This window comes from Eptesicus fuscus, chromosome 4 (assembly GCF_027574615.1).
Source record: "Eptesicus fuscus isolate TK198812 chromosome 4, DD_ASM_mEF_20220401, whole genome shotgun sequence".
NCBI lineage: Eukaryota > Metazoa > Chordata > Mammalia > Chiroptera > Vespertilionidae > Eptesicus > Eptesicus fuscus.
Window position 1 is genome coordinate 1,746,298 of NC_072476.1, and position 15,874 is coordinate 1,762,171.

Consider the following 15,874-nt stretch of genomic DNA (forward strand, 5'->3'; position numbering starts at 1 on the left):
CTGCTCACTCCTTACCTCTCAGGAGCTTGCTGCTCCTGAGTCCTGCCACAGAGGCGGAAAAGGCTCCTGCCACCACCACTGCTCTCGCCTCCATGAGCCCGAATTCTGGCTGAGTGGCGCTCCCCCTGTGGGAGTACACTGACTACCAGGGGGCAGCTCTTCCATTAGCAAAATTCGTGCACAGGTAGGGTCCCTATGCCTGGCCGGCGATCAGTGCCGATCTGTGAGGTGACCAGCGGGGTGATTAGGGAGCCCCCACTGGCACCTGCCTTGGCCAGCCTGGAGCCTGCGGAATGGGGACAGGTCTTGTGTTGAGCCAGTCTGCCCCCTGGTAGTCAGTGCACCGGTTGTTCTGCCATTCAGTTGATTTGCATATTAGGCTTTTATTATATAGGATAAGTATAGAGTTTCAATTTACAAGATGAAAAGAGGTATAGAGATAAATGGTGAAGATAGTTACACAAAAATGTGAGTGTATTTAAAACCACTGAAGTGTACACTTAAAAATGGTTAAGATGGTAAATTTTGTTATGTGTATTTTATCATAAATTAAACAAATAAGTAAATAAGCATACACAACTATTTAGCTAAATTTCCAGAGAATTATGTGGATTGAAAAAATAATTTCAAAATATTAACACTGTGATTCCACTTATATAACATTTTTTACAATACAAATTTTTAGAAATGAAGAACATATTCTTGGCTGTAAGGGAATAGCTAGCAGGATACAAAATTAACACCCAGAAATCTATGGCTTTTTTTATACACCAATAATGAACTCACAGAAGGAGAAATGAAAAAATCCCGTTTACCATTGCAACAACAACAAAAAAATAAGATACCTAGGAATAAATTTAACCAAGGAGGTAAAGGACCTATATTCAGAAAATTACAGGATGCTGAAAAAAGAGATAAAGACATAAACAAATGGAAGAATATACAATGTTCATGGATCGGTAGCATCATTATCATTAAAATGTCCATACTACCCAAAGCAATGTATGGATTCAATGCAATCCCCATTAAAATACCAACTGCATACTTCAAAAACCTAGAATAAACTCTCCAAAAATTCATCTGGAGTAATAAAAGACCCTGAATAGCTGCAGCAATCTTGAGAAAGAAGAACAAAATTGGAGGGATCACAATACCAGATATCAAGCTATATACTACAAAGCCACTGTTCTCAAAATGCCTGGTAATGGCACAGGAACAGACATACAGACCAACGGAACAGAACAGAGAACCCAAAAATTGGCCCAAGCTATTATACTTAATTAATATTTAACAAAGGAGGCAAGAGCATACAATGGAGTCAAGACAAGTCTTCAATAAATGGTGTTGGGAAAATTGGACAGATATATGCAAAAAAATGAAACTAGAACATCAACTTATACCATACACAAAAATAAACTCAAAATATATAAAGGACTTAAACATAAGATGAAAAACAATAAGAATCTTAGAAGAAGCCATAGGCAGCAAAATATCAGACATATGTCATCTTTACCGATATAGCTCCTAGGGCAATGGAATCTTAAGGAGAAAATAAACAAACGGGACTTCATCAAAATAAAAAGCTTCTGCACAGCAAAAGAAACCATCAACAAAACAACAAGAAAGCCCACTGCATGGGAGAACATATTTGCCAATGTTATCTCCAATAAGGGTTTAATCTCTAAAATTTATAGGGAACTCACACAACTTAACAAAAGTAAGATAAATAATCCAAAAAAAAAATGGGCAAAGAACCTAAATAGACACTTTGAAAGAGCGCCTACAGAAGGCCAGGAGACATATGAAAACATGTTCAGGCACTAATCATCTGAGAGAAGCAAATCAAATAAACAGTGAGGTACCATCTCACACCTGTCAGAATGGCTATCATCAACAGATCAACAAATGACCAGTGCTGGCGAGGATGTGGAGAAAAGGGAACCCTTGTGCACTGCTGGTGGGAATGCAGACTGGTGCAACCACTATGGAAAACAGTATGGAGTATTTTCAAAAAATTAAAAATGGAACTCCCATTTGACCCAGTAATTCCAATTCTAGGAATATATCCCAAGAAAACATAAGCACCAATCAGAAAGGATATATGCACCTCTATGTTCATAGCAGCACAACTTACAACAGCTAAGATTTGGAAACAGCCTAAGTGCCCATCAGCAGATGAATGGATTAAAAAACAGTGGTACATCTGCACAATGGAATACTATTCTGCTGTAAAAAAGGAATTCTTACCATTCACAACAGCATGGATAAACATGGAGAGCATTATGCTAAGTGTAATAAGCCACTCAGAGAAATATAAATATAAATACCACATGATCTCACTCATTTGTGGAATATAATGAACAATGTAAACTGATGAACAAAAATAGAACCAGAGTTGAACAGACTCTCCAACCTATGAGGGAAGGCAGGGGTGAGCGGGTAAGAGATCAGCCAAATGATTTGTATGCATGCATATGCGCATAACCAATGAACACAGACGGGGGGTAAGGGGGACATTTGTTGGGGTGTGGGGGCAGCAGGGGTGGGTCAATGGGGAAAAAAAGCATACTTATGTAATACCACTTCTCTGGATAAGGACACATATGTAATACCTTAATCAATAAAGAAAAAAAAATTTTTTAAGGAATTTAAAAGATAAACCTCTAAAATAAAAAGGGGGGTGGCGTTCAGGGAATAACTATCAGAAAAAAAGGAGTGTTGGAATGTTTTGTATCTTGAACTTTCACATCTGATAAAGTTGTGTAGAATATAATACATATGACATGTGAGTACAAGTAAAACTAGGGAACTCTGAATAAGATTAGTGATTTGTATCAGTGTCAATACCTTGGGTATGGTATTATATTATAGTTTTATGAAATTTTGTCATTATTTCTTCAAATAGGGTTTCAATATCTTGCTCTCTCTCTTCTCCTTCTGGCACCCCCCATAATGTTAATATTGGTATGCTTGATACCAATTGGTATGCTTGAAATTGTCCCAGAGGCTCCTTACATTACCTTCATATTTTTTTTATTCTTTTTTCATTCTGCTCTTCTGATTGGGTTTTTTTTTCTTCCTCATATTTCAAATTGTTGACTGAATCCTCCACTCTACTATTAAATCCCTGTAAATTTTTTTTATTTCAGTTAGTGTATGTTTAATTTCTGTCTGGTCCTTCTTCTTGTCTTTGAAATTCTCCCTAAGATCCCTGAAGCTCTCATTAATCCCCTTGAAGCTCTCGTTAAAATTCTTGAGCATCCTTATAACCTTTGTTTTGAACTGTGTACCTAGTAGTTTGCTTGCTTCCATTTCATTTAGTTCTTTTGCTGGAGATTTCGCCTGTTCTTTCATTTGTGACAGTTCCTTTGTCTCTGTATTTTGGTTGCTTCCCTGTGTTTGTTTCTATGTATTAGGTAGAGGTGTTATGACTCCTGGAATTGGTAGAGTGGCCTAGTGTAGTAGTTGTCCTGTAGGGCCAGTGTCTCAGCCTTCTTAGTCACCATAGTGGGCACTCTAAGTGCAAACCTTTGTGGGTTATTGTGCACAGTCTTGTTGTAGTTGAGTCTTGATTGTTGTTGGTGTCATTGGAAACAGTTGACCTCTGGGTCAATTGGCTATGAGGAGCAGCTTCATCTATAGTGAAGAGCTGCTAAGAAGACTCCCCTATGGAGCAGGACTTGCTTCAGTGGGGCTTTGGTGCTCACTGAGTCTGCCTCTTGAATGTGTCCCTTGTGGATGTGTAGAGTTGTAATCTGGTTTGGTCTGAAGCTGTCCACCAGGTGCACTGGCTCTGGGGCCTCCCTGGAGGTACAAAGTCAGCCACTGCCTAGAGCCATCTGGCAAGAGCTACAGAGTCCTTTGCAGATGGCTGCTACTTGTATTGGGCTTGGAAGTGTCCAGGCAAGGCCAAGCTGTGAAGTAAGGTAGGCTGCTGCTAGTGCCAGGTCTGGGCCCTCTTATTGATAGGTATGGGGCACACTGATGCCAACTATTACTTGTTTGAGAGATTTTAGAAAAATCTGAAGACTGATCCAGGACAGGCCATTCATATGGAAAAGTCTCTGCAAACAACTTGGGTGGGTATGCAAATTGGATGGGGCAGGGTCTTCGGGAATCACCAGGGTGGGGCGGACAGTGGGGGTCAGGCTGATGGAAATTCAGATATGGCTGCCAGACAGCTCTGAAACAGGCAGGTCCCAGCATAAGAACAATGACCCCTGCAAGTACCCCGGTTTGGGAGAAAGCCATCTCCAAGTTTTTGCCCTGATGCCAGACAATCCAGTTCCTCCCCGAGTGTCCCAGGTTCTTTTTAAGCCACCGCCCCAGGGCTGGAGCTCAGAGGGAGCAAGTATGACTAAGACCATGTGCTAGCCCTTTAGGAGGAACTGCTGGGTCTCCAGCAGCCTCAATGTTACTCAGCCACAATCCCCGGTGGTTTTTAAAGCCTAAAGTTACAAGGACCTCTCTTCCCATCTCTGTAACCTGGGGTGGGGGTCTGAGGTGGGGCTGGAACCCCTGCTTCTCATAGGTGGCCTCTGCAGTGGAGATATCCCTCCTGATTAAAACCACGATGCAGGTGGGTGTTGGACCAGCTCCTTCTGCACCTCTGTCCCTCCTACCAGCCTCAACGTTCTTTCTTCTCTGCTTCTCTATTTGTAGGACTTCCATTCAGCCAGATTTCAGGTGGTTCTGAGTGATGGTTGTTCTGTATTTTAGTTGTAATTTTGATGTGGTTGTGGGAGGCGGCAAGTATCGCCATCTTGGTTCTCCCAAGATATTTTTAAAAGTCATACAACTCAATAATAAAGAGACAAGCAACCCAGTTTCAAAGATAAAGAAAAAATTTAAATAGTTTGTCAAAGCAGATATATGAATGGCCAATAAAGACATGAAAAGTATGCAATGCCATTATACATCAGGAAAATACAAACTTAAGCCACAATGAGACACCTCTACCCTCCACCAGGAAGGCAAAGATTAGTCTGTCGATACGGTTAGGATGTGAAGCCATTATTGGTGAGACTATAAAATGGTATGATGAGATTAGAAATATGTCTGCCATTTGTTTGCTCAAATAAGTCTAACACACATCTGTCCTATATGATTCATCAGTTGTACTGCTATGAATTTACCCTAAAGAAGGAAAACATATTTTTACAAAAGAGATGTGTAAGAATGTTCATAACAGCATTATCTATATTAGCCAAATAATTATTGAGAACAGTCAGGCAATTTTCAACCAGAAAATTAATGACCTCTATTTTAGTTACACTGTGGAATATTGCTCAGTGACAAAAATGCATTAACTACTGAAAAAAAGCAGTTACATTAATGAATCTTACTCTTTCTGATAAAAGAAGCCTTATGGAAAAGAATATAATACTTGTGAGTTTTATTTATATGAAATTCTATTACAGGCAATATTAACCTATGGTGAGATCAGAAAAAAAAATATCTCTGAGGGAGTGTGGTCAGGATCGACTAGAAAGAGACATGAGAGAACTTTCTGGGGTTGAGGTTCTTGTTTTTTTTGTATGTGGTTTGTTTACAGAAACTATGAATTTGCCAAAATGTATGTAGAGTTAAGCAGATATACAGTTAAGATTTGCCCATTTTATTGTATCTAATTTTACCTCAAATAAGAACTATAAACAAGTATTGAATTCTAGTAAATGCTGAAGTATTTTGGTGGAAGTGTACTGATATTTCCAATTTCTTCTGCAATGCATCCAAAGATTGGATATATTGATAAAATATAAATTACATAGGTATTATATATAAATGTATGGAGATGTATACATTTAATATGTTATATAGTATAAATTACATATGTATGCTTCATTTTTTTATGTATACTTGTCAATAAGTCTCTTTTTGAGCCATAAATCCATTCTTTTACTCTGTAGCTACACTTTGATGCTGTAGCTACACTTCTGTTTTTTCAGCCAGCTCTATAGAAGACTCTACTATTAAAGCACAGGATTAGGGGAAGAAATTTGGTCTTTCCTGTTGGCTTTCTGTCTGCTTGTAGTTCCTATGAGTGACATCCCAGCAACACTTCTTTTTTGGCAGTAGCACTTTCTTCCCATAGCAGCAGCCAAATACAGTTTTCAGATTGCCCAACAGCTTTCAGAATCAGCCTCATCACAGCCTCTCAAAGCTAGCCAGCATGAGATGGCTGGAGCTCCTTCTCAGAAATCTAGGTCCAACCCCAGAGGACCTCTCACGCTGGCTTGTGCATTCTCCTCAGAAGTTTGGTTTTCAGCCTCACAGGACTCTCCTCCAAGTTTATAATTTTTAGTAATCGTAAACTCTTGCTTTTGTTCCCTTAGTCCTAGGGCTGGTGGCTGCTTTCTGCTGTTGCTACCTGATACCTTAGAATTTTCCTACCCTTTCTATCTAGTATTATTTCTATTTTCTGACTATACCTTGAACAAATACATAGCTCTTTATTGTGTTTATATACCATAGTTTATGCAGTCTCCTATTTATGAGCAATTGATTTCAATACATTTCCACCACAGATAACATTAACAACTGTGCCGTGCCAGCACAGCCAAGGGTTCGGTGAGCCTGAGCAGGGGTGACAAAGGATGGAGAAATGATAGACAGAGAAACAGCTGGGCCTAGGTGGATCTTCTGTGCCTTGCTGAGGCCACAGAACAGATCCAGACTGCAAGGCTGAGGCTTTATTTATAATCAGGGACAAACAAGGTAATCTACAATGTTGTTGTAAGTTTCACTTGTTTTGGCAGCACTTGCTGCCCCTCCCACTGCCCACTAGCTACCCAGGAAAGATCTAGGGAGCAGTCACAAGATCAAGCTTAATTATGCTTAGAGGACTGTGCCCTCCAAGCTGGGACTTGTTTGCGACTTTGCCAGCAGGTCAGTCCGAGGCTTAACCCTATAACCGCTCCCTACAACAACAAACTTGTACATACCTTTTCTTCTTATTGTTGAAGATATATATTTCAAGTCTGTTCCTGGAAGTAGGATTGCTGAATCAAACAGTAAATGCATATGTAATTTTGTTATAGAATACAAGATTCTCCATTACAGTTGTGCCATTTTGCATCCTACAAGCAATGAATTAAAGTGCCTTTTTGCCTATAGCCTTGCTAACAGAATGTGTGGTTAAGCTTTTTGATTTTTCCAGTGTGATAAGTAAGAAAAATATCTCTGTGGTTTTGATTTGCATTTATTTCACGTGTGACATTGAGAAACGTTTCATGTATTTATGGACCATATGTATATCTTGCTTTTGTGAACTGTCTGCATGTTGAGAGGACTTCAGATGTAGATGTGACTGGAGCATATATATTATGTTGGGAGTCACTGCCATTTCCAGGCATTCAGCACATGTTGACATCAGATGAGTCTCCTCTTTAAAATCACATGGTTTTCCTTATGTTCTTAACTGTCCTTTATTTCTAATATTTGCTTTTCAGTTTGTTCAGTTTTAAGCATAGTTTGTTTCCTATTGCTACTTCTAGGTAAAATATCATCTGCGTTTTGTTAGGAGACAAAGGACTGTCCTATCGCCAAAAGAGTCAGGCTGGAAAACATCCTTACTCTTTCCTATTCACCCCACTTTAGGACCCAGGAACCCAGCAGACAATGATGGAGGGCGTCCTGGTGAGTAGCTATTTAAGCAAACTTATTTTATTATCCCAGTTGATACTAGCATATACATATATATATACATACACACACATACACATATACATACATAAACATATATATATATATACATATATATATATATATATATATATATATATATATATATATATGGTTTTATTTGTGTATATACAACTATCCTACCTAATAAAAGGGTAATATGCAAATAACCATCACTCCGCTATGCCCACGATTGGGCCGGCAGGAGGCTGGGGGGCGGGACTCGGGGTGGCCTATTCAGCCGTTGAGAAGATCAAGATTGTGGCGCCCAGTCCTCTTAGCCCCAGCAGAGTCTGCCCAGTAGCAGCAGTCCAGGGTGTCCACCTGGGAGGCACCAGCTCCCAGCGTGAGCCGCGGGATCGCTGGCAAGTGGCGGCGGTTTGGGGGCGGAGGTCTCAGCCGCCCCCAAGCCGCAGAATCCCCTGGCAAGCCAGGCTGAGACCCCCGCCCCCAAACCACAGGATCCCCGGGCAAACCAGGGCGGCTTGGGGGTGGGGGTCTCAGCCGCCCCCAAGCCGCATGATCCCCTGACAAGCTGGGCTGAGACCCCCGCCCCTAAGCCACAGGATGCCCTGGCAAAGTGTGGCGGCTGGGGGACGGGGGTCTCAGCCGCCCCCAATCCGCAGGATTGCTGGCAAGCAGGCGCGGCTGGGGGGCAGGGGTCTCAGCCGCCCTCAAGCCGCAGGATCCCCTGGCAAACCAGGGCAGCTTGGAGGCGGGAGTCTCAGCTGCCCCCAAGCTTCAGGATTCCCTGGCAAGCCTGGCTGAGACCCCTGCTCCAAAGCCTTATTATCCCCTGGCAAGCTGGGGCGGCTTGGGGGCAGGGGTCTCAGCCTCCCGCAAGCCACAGGATCCCCTGGCTGTGAGGACAGCTTGGGCTGGGGTCTCAGGCCTGCAGGGCCCGGCACCCAAGCCACAGGATCCCCTGGCTGGGCTGGCTGCAGGGCCGGACACCCCCACTGCATGATCACCCAGCCAGTAGCAGCAGCCTGGGCTGGGGCCTCAGGCCGGGAGGGCGGTGCACCCCCACCATGTTATCTTCAGGCCAGCGAAGGCAGTCTGGGCTGGAGCCGCGCACCCCCACCGGGCTATCCATAGCCAGGCTAAGGCGGCAGCCTGGGCTGGGGTCTCAGCCTGGCCAGGGCTCGATCCCCTTCCAGTGGTGGCAGCCTGGGGTCTCAACCATTGAGTCACACCAGCCAGGCAGATATGGAGGAATCTTAAGTGGTTTTTTTAAATATATAATATATATTTTATTGATTTTTTACAGAGAGGAAGGGGAAGGGATAGAGAGCTAGAAACATCTATGAGAGAGAAACATCTATCAGCTGCCTCCTGCACACTCCCCACTGCGTATGTGCCCCCAACCAAGGTACATGCCCTTGACCAGAATCGAACCTGGGACCCTTGATTCTGCAGGCCAATGCTCCATCCACTGAGCCAAACCAGTTAGGACTGTCCAATATGCTAAAGAAAAAAACCCTATCTAATAAAGAGGGAATATGCAAGGGAGGGCATTTGGGAGTGACCAGGGGAGGGCAGTTAGGCATTGATCGGGCTGGCAGGGGAGTGGTTAGGGGATGATCAGCTGGCAGGCAGAGCGGTTAGGGGCAATCAGGAAGGCAGGCAAGCAAGTAGTTGGGAGACAGCAGTCCTAGATTGTGAAAAGGATGTAAACAGGCAGTCGGACATCCCCCAAGGGGTCCCAGATTGGAGAGGGTGCAGGTTGGGCTGAGAGACACCCCCCGCCCCCCCATGCACGAATTTCATGCACCGGGCCTCTAGTCCTATATAATAAAAGCCTATTAGGCTAAGTGTCTGCTTATCCAGTCATCCATTTAACCAGTCAAAGCGTAATATGCTAATAATATGCTAAGGCTGCTCAACTGCTTGCTATGACATGCACTGACCACGAGGGGGCAGATGCTCTGACCAGTAGGCTTGCTTGCTGCTGGGATCCGGCCAATTGGGACTGATCGAGATGGGCCAGACTTGCCCTGAAGCCCTCCCATGATCCCTCCCCAGCTGGCAAACCTCCCACATCCTTCTCCAGCCCTGATCATGCACTGGTGGGTTCCTCAGCCTGGCCTGTGCCCTCTCACAATCTGGGGTGAGGGACGCCCCCCGAGTGCACGTATTTCGTGCACTGGGCCTCTAGTACATAATAAGTTTGTTTATTCTTGTGGTAATTTTAAAAATTAGATTTATATTCTATGAAAACCACTTTTCAATCCCATATATTTGACAAACTTAAAAAATATACATAATATATCTATATCATTCTTTATTCTCTTTTGATTCTTATAGCAATATATCTATCTTTATATAGTTGTGGTTTAGTATTATGCTTTACAAATACACATATTTTCATTTGTTGGCATTGCTTCCCTATTTATGTTTATATATAATTTTATTGATTTGATATACAAGTTTTTACATTGTGATGGTAATTTTTAAGTCAAATATTTCACTTGGTATATTATCATATGTGAAAAACCCTTAATGAGGAATTTGCATTTACTGAATATCTTGAGATTTTATCTTTGGCAAATATTAAATAGGAGGAAAAACTACACACATTCTAGCATTAGCAACAAAAATTGGAAACAGCATAACCAGTAAGAGAATAGATGAACCTGTTAGGCAGTCATTAAAAATAATCTTTTATGATGTAATCTGTTGAGAAAAAGTATTTAAATTGAATCTACAGGTACCTGCATAACTAGCTAAATGGAGATGGATCGGGTTGTTCCAGGCAATGGAAGTAATCTCATGAACACATGTAGGACAGGAGGCCATATTCAGGGAGCTACATGGCCTTCTGTTTACTTTTTAATAGCTAGCATGGAGAGTGCACATGGGAGACTATTAGAGATGAAGCCAAAAGAAAAATAGGTCATTAAAGATCTAGTTTGTAAAGTGAAAAAGTATGAAATTTCTCCTGGAAGTTATGAGAGAGAATCAGAACAATATTTAGCATGAATAGGAGAAATGATATAATGTGGTAGTGGATGCATCTCTCCAAGTTTTTATTTGTATCTAAACACAAAAGTTTTGTTTTATACTGTTGCTGAACAAAGAATATTGTGACCTATGTTTTGCAATCCTATACAATAAAAGCCTAGGTGGCATCACACCCTCGTGTGACACCCTCCCTTGATGTCATCACAAGATGGTAACCACAAGATGGCCAGCAGGGAAGGGCCATTGTGGGCGATCAGGCAAGCAGGGGAGGGCAGTTGGGGGTGACCAGGCTGGCAGGGGAGGGCCGTTGGGGATGAGATCAGGCTGGCAGGGGAGGACAGTTGGGTGCGACCAGGCCTGCAAGGGAGGGCAGTTAGGGTCAACCAGGCCTTCAGGGGAGGGCAGATGGGGGCGACCAGGCCTACAGGCAAGGACAGTTGGGGGCGATTGGGCCCGTAGGAGAGCAGTTAGGCATCAATCAGGCCAGCAGGGAAGTGGTTAGAGGGCAATCAGGCAGGCAGGCAGGCAAGCGGTTAGGAGCCAGCAGTCCCGGATTGTGAGATGGATGTCCAACTGGTAGTTGGTCCCAGATTGGAGAGGGTGCAGGCTGGGATGAGGGACACCCCCCACCATGTATGAATTTCATGCACCAGGCATCTAGTTTATATAATAATTTGTATAATTAATCAAGTTATTTCAGCTCAGCCGGAGTAGCTCAGTTGGTTGAGCATTGTTCCATGCACCACAAGATTGCTAGTTTGATCCGGTCAGGGCTTATACCTGGGTTGCGGATCTGATCGATGGTGAGGGAGCATATGGAAGGCAGCTGATTGATGTTTCTCTCTCACATCAGTGTTTCTATCTCTTCCCTTTCCTTTCTCAAAGCATGTCTTCAAGTGGGGATTTAAAAAATAATATTTAAGAGAATTACTTGTTTTTCCTTGAACATTGGGATTTTATTTGGTCATCACTTACCAATTTTGGATAGCATATTACTTGAGAACAGTCAGTATTCTCTTAAGTTTCCTTAATACCACACTATTTCTGGGGGAATGTAATATATAGAGAAAAAAGGATGGAAGACTTAACATTCAAATTAAGGAGAAATGACAAAAGACAAAGGGTACAAGCACTAAGAAGGATTGGAAGGAAAACAAGTAGGAAATTTAGATGTATATTACATGAAATGAGGGAGAAATGGAAAACTATGCCTAATATTTTAGTTCAAATTCACAAAAGACCTTTTTGATGTTTTTTCCTTTTTTATTAAATCCATTGGGGTGACATTGGTTAATAAGATTATATAGGTTTAAAGTGACATTTCTGTGATGCCTGATCTGTATATTACATGGTGTGTTTACCTCCTAATATCAAATCATCTTTCATCACCATATATTAGGCCCCTTTAACTTTTACTACCCCCTAAACCTCTTACCTTTGCTAACCACAATACTGTTGTCTGTGTCTATGTTGTTTGTTTATTTTTTGCTTTCAGTTTTATACCCCACATATGAGTGAAATCATCATATGGTTTTTAGCTTTTCCTAATGGACTTATTTTGCTTAGCATGATATTTTCAAAGTCCATCTGTGTTGTCACAAATGGCAGTATTTCATTTCTTACTATGTCTGAGTAGGATTCCATTATATATATGGATCACATCTTTATCCAATCATATATCAAAGGACAGTTCAGTTGTTCCATGTCTTGACCACTGTGAACAATACTACAATGAACATTGGGGTGCACATGTCATTGTGAATCTGTATTTTCAAATTTTACCCAAAATGGCATTTTCTAGGTCATATGGTAAATCTATTCTTAATTTTTGAGGAACCACCTTACTGTTTTCTATAGTGGCTATACCAGTCTACATTCCCACCAGAAGTGAAGGAAAGTTCCTTTTTCTTCACATCCTCTCCAACACTTGTTATTACTTGTCTTATCCTATATCCTATATAATAAAAGGCTAATATGCAAATTGTCCACTCGGGAGTTTGACTGGGAGTTCGATCACTCGCTATGACATGTGCTGACAACCAGGGGGATGCACGGAACCAAGGAAGGCCTCAGCCAGCAGCTGGCAGCCTACCCGTACACAAATTTCATACACTGGGCCTCTAGTCTATATATATATATAACAGGCTAATATGCTAAGTGTCTGACCATTCGACCAGTCGCTATGACACACACTGACCACCATGGGGCAGATGCTCAACGCAGGAGCTGCCGAGCTGCAGTGACTTAGCAGTGGTGATTCTTAAGTGATGCACCCCAAAACCAGAGAGGAGGGAACCCAATTCCTCACAGGAGCCACGGATTCCACCTTCGGCCATGGGTTATGTTGTTGCTGGGGCACTTTAGGCCCTGAATCCGGTTTACTGCACACTTGCGTTTGCATTTCACACCCTGTATGACAGCAACTTTGCAGAGTCCCCTCTCACACTCTGGGGCCCCTTGGGGGATGTCATAGAGCCAGTTTCAACTTGATCCCTGCAGGCCAGGCCAAGGGACCCACACCTGCCAGAGGGACCCCACTAACTCCACAGATGTCCTTCAAGCCACGGCACCGCAGGTGTTGCCAGCTGGGGAGGGACCACGGGAGGTTGGCTCCAGTGCATGTCCAGCCCCATCTTGCCCATCTTGCCCCACCGGCCACCTTCTAATTAATTTCCTTTCAATGTGCATGAATCCATGCACTGGGTCACTAGTTTATAATAGCCATTCTAAAAGTGTGAGATAAAAATCTCATTGTAGTTTTTTGTTAATCCTCACTCAAGGATATTTTCTCCATTGAATTTTAGAGAGAGTGGAAGGGAGGGGAAGAGATAGAGAAACATCGCTGTGAGAGACATATATTGATAGGTTGCCTCCTGCACAGCTTGGGACTGAGCCTGCATCTGAGGTAGGTGCCCTTGACCAGGATTAAAGCCAGGACCCTTCAGTCCACAGAGTGACGCTCTCTCTACTGAGCCAAACCAGCTAGGGCTCATTGTAGTTTTTATTTGCATCTCCCTAATAGCTATTGAAGTTGAGTATCTTTACATATACCTGTTGGGCATTTGTATGTCGCCCTGAGAGAAGTGTCTGTTCAGGTCCTCTGCCCATTTTTTAATTGGATTATTTGAGTTGTATGAGGTCTTTATACATTTTGGATATTAAACCCTTGTCAGAACTGTTGTTGGTAAATATTTTCTCCTATTTTGTTGGTTGTCTTTTTGTTTTGTTCGCGGTTTCTTGTGCTGTGCAGAAACTTTTTAGTTTGATGGAGTCCCATTTGTTTACTTTTTTCCTTTGTTTCCCTTGCCCTTTGAGATATATAATAAAAAAATACTGTCTTTGCTCCATTGAATGCTCTTGCCTCCTTTGACAAATATTAATTGACCATAAAGATGTGGATTGATTTCTGGGCTCTCTGTTCTGTTCCATTGATCTATATGCCTGTTCTCATTTCAGTAACAGGTTGTTTTGATTATGATGGTTTTGTAGTATAGTTTGATATCTGCTACTGTGATCCCTCCAACTTTGTTCTTCTTTCTCAAGATTGCTGAGGCTATTCGGGGTCTTTTTAAGTTCCATACAAATTCTGGATTTGTGAAGTATGCCGTTGATATTTAAATAGGAATTGCATTGAATCTATAGATTGCTTTGGGTAGAATGAATGTTTTAATTATGTTAATTATTCTAATCTGTGAACATGGTATATATTGACACTTGTTTGTTGGTTAAGTTTATGCCTAGGTACCTTATTTATTTTGTTGCAGTCATAAATGGGATTGTTTTCTTGGTTTTTCTTTCTGAGAGTTTGTTATTGATGTATAAAATACCACTGGATATTAATTTTGTATCCTGCTACTTTGCCAACTTCATTCACTCGATCTAACAGTATGTTGGTGGAGTCTTTCGGGTTTACTACGTATGATATCATGTCATCTACAAATAATAGCAGTTTTACTTCCTCCTTTACAATTTTTTTTATTTTTACTTCTTGTTGTCTGATCACTGTGGCTAGGACTTCCTGTACTATGTTGAATAAGAGTGGTGAAAGCAGACATCCCTGTCCTGTTCCTGACAAAGGAAATGCTTTTAGTTTTTGCCTATTGAGTATGATGGTGGCTGTAGGTTTGTCAAATATGACCTTTATTATGTTGTGGTATGATTCCTCTATTCCCACTTGGCTGAGAGTTTTTATCAAAAATGGGTGCTGGATCTTGTTGAATTCCTTTTCTGCATCTATTGATATAATCATGTGGTTTTTTTTTGTTTATGTGATGTATCACATTGATTGATTTACAAATATTGCATCATCCTTGTATCCTTGGAATAAATCCCTTGTGGTCATTGTGTATGATTTTTGTAATGTATTGCTGGTTCCAATTTGTTAATATTTTGTTGAGGATTTTAGCATCTTTTTGTCAGGGGTAATGGCCTATAATTTTCTTTTTGTATCGAGTTTTTGTCCAGCTTTTCCATGAAGATAATGCTGACCTCATTAAGGAAAGCTTGGAAGGCATCCTTCATCTTAAACTTTGGCATGGTTTGAAGAGAATAGGTGTTAGCTGTTGGAATGTTTGGTAAAATTCACCTGTGAATCCATCTGATTCAGGGTTTTTATTTCCTGAGAGTTTTTTTTTTATTACTCTTTCAATTTCATTAGTTGTTATCCATCTATTTGGTTTTCTCATTCTTTCTGATTGAGTTTTGGTTATGCTATTTAAATATTTTAATGATTTGTAATTATTCAATATTTTCACATATAGTTTATATATATTATTGTTTCCAAATATTAGAAGTACCTTTTCTAATTTATGATTTTATCCATTCTGTTCTTTATTGAACAAAAATCTTTACTTGGACACAATTCGTCATTTTTTTGCCATGTGGTCTCTTCTTTTAGGTTTTCATTTAAGAAGTCCAACACTACTCCTAAATTCATAAATATGATCCTACTATTTCTCTTTTATGGTCTTTCCTTTTATAATTTTGTTGCTAATCTATGACAAGTTCACATTGGTATTTAGTTTTGCTTAGAATTCAATATTATTTTACTTCCCATAGAAAAAATAATCTGTCCTAAAATTCTCTTTCTCCATATTAGTCTGTCTATTCTTACACAGATGTCATATTATTATTAACAATTATTTTTTATTAGAAATAGCCTCCAAGAAAATCCAGATTATGAAATTTAGCCAACAAGGACTTTTAAGATGGCTATTTTAACTATTCT

At 41.2% G+C, this 15,874-nt stretch overlaps 1 protein-coding gene across 6 annotated transcripts in view; it reads left to right on the plus strand.

Moving 5' to 3' along the window:
• LOC103296290 (phospholipid-transporting ATPase ABCA3-like) overlaps positions 1-15,874 on the plus strand; it is a 451,749-nt gene that overhangs the window by 26,231 nt on the left and 409,644 nt on the right. For 5 of the 6 annotated variants that reach the window (XM_054714397.1, XM_054714395.1, XM_054714398.1 and 2 more), the window contains exon 5: positions 7,497-7,638. In XM_054714397.1, the coding sequence (XP_054570372.1) occupies positions 7,497-7,638 (142 nt within the window). The remainder of the gene's footprint in view (positions 1-7,496; positions 7,639-15,874) is intronic. The other variant, XM_054714400.1, reaches the window with a different exon arrangement.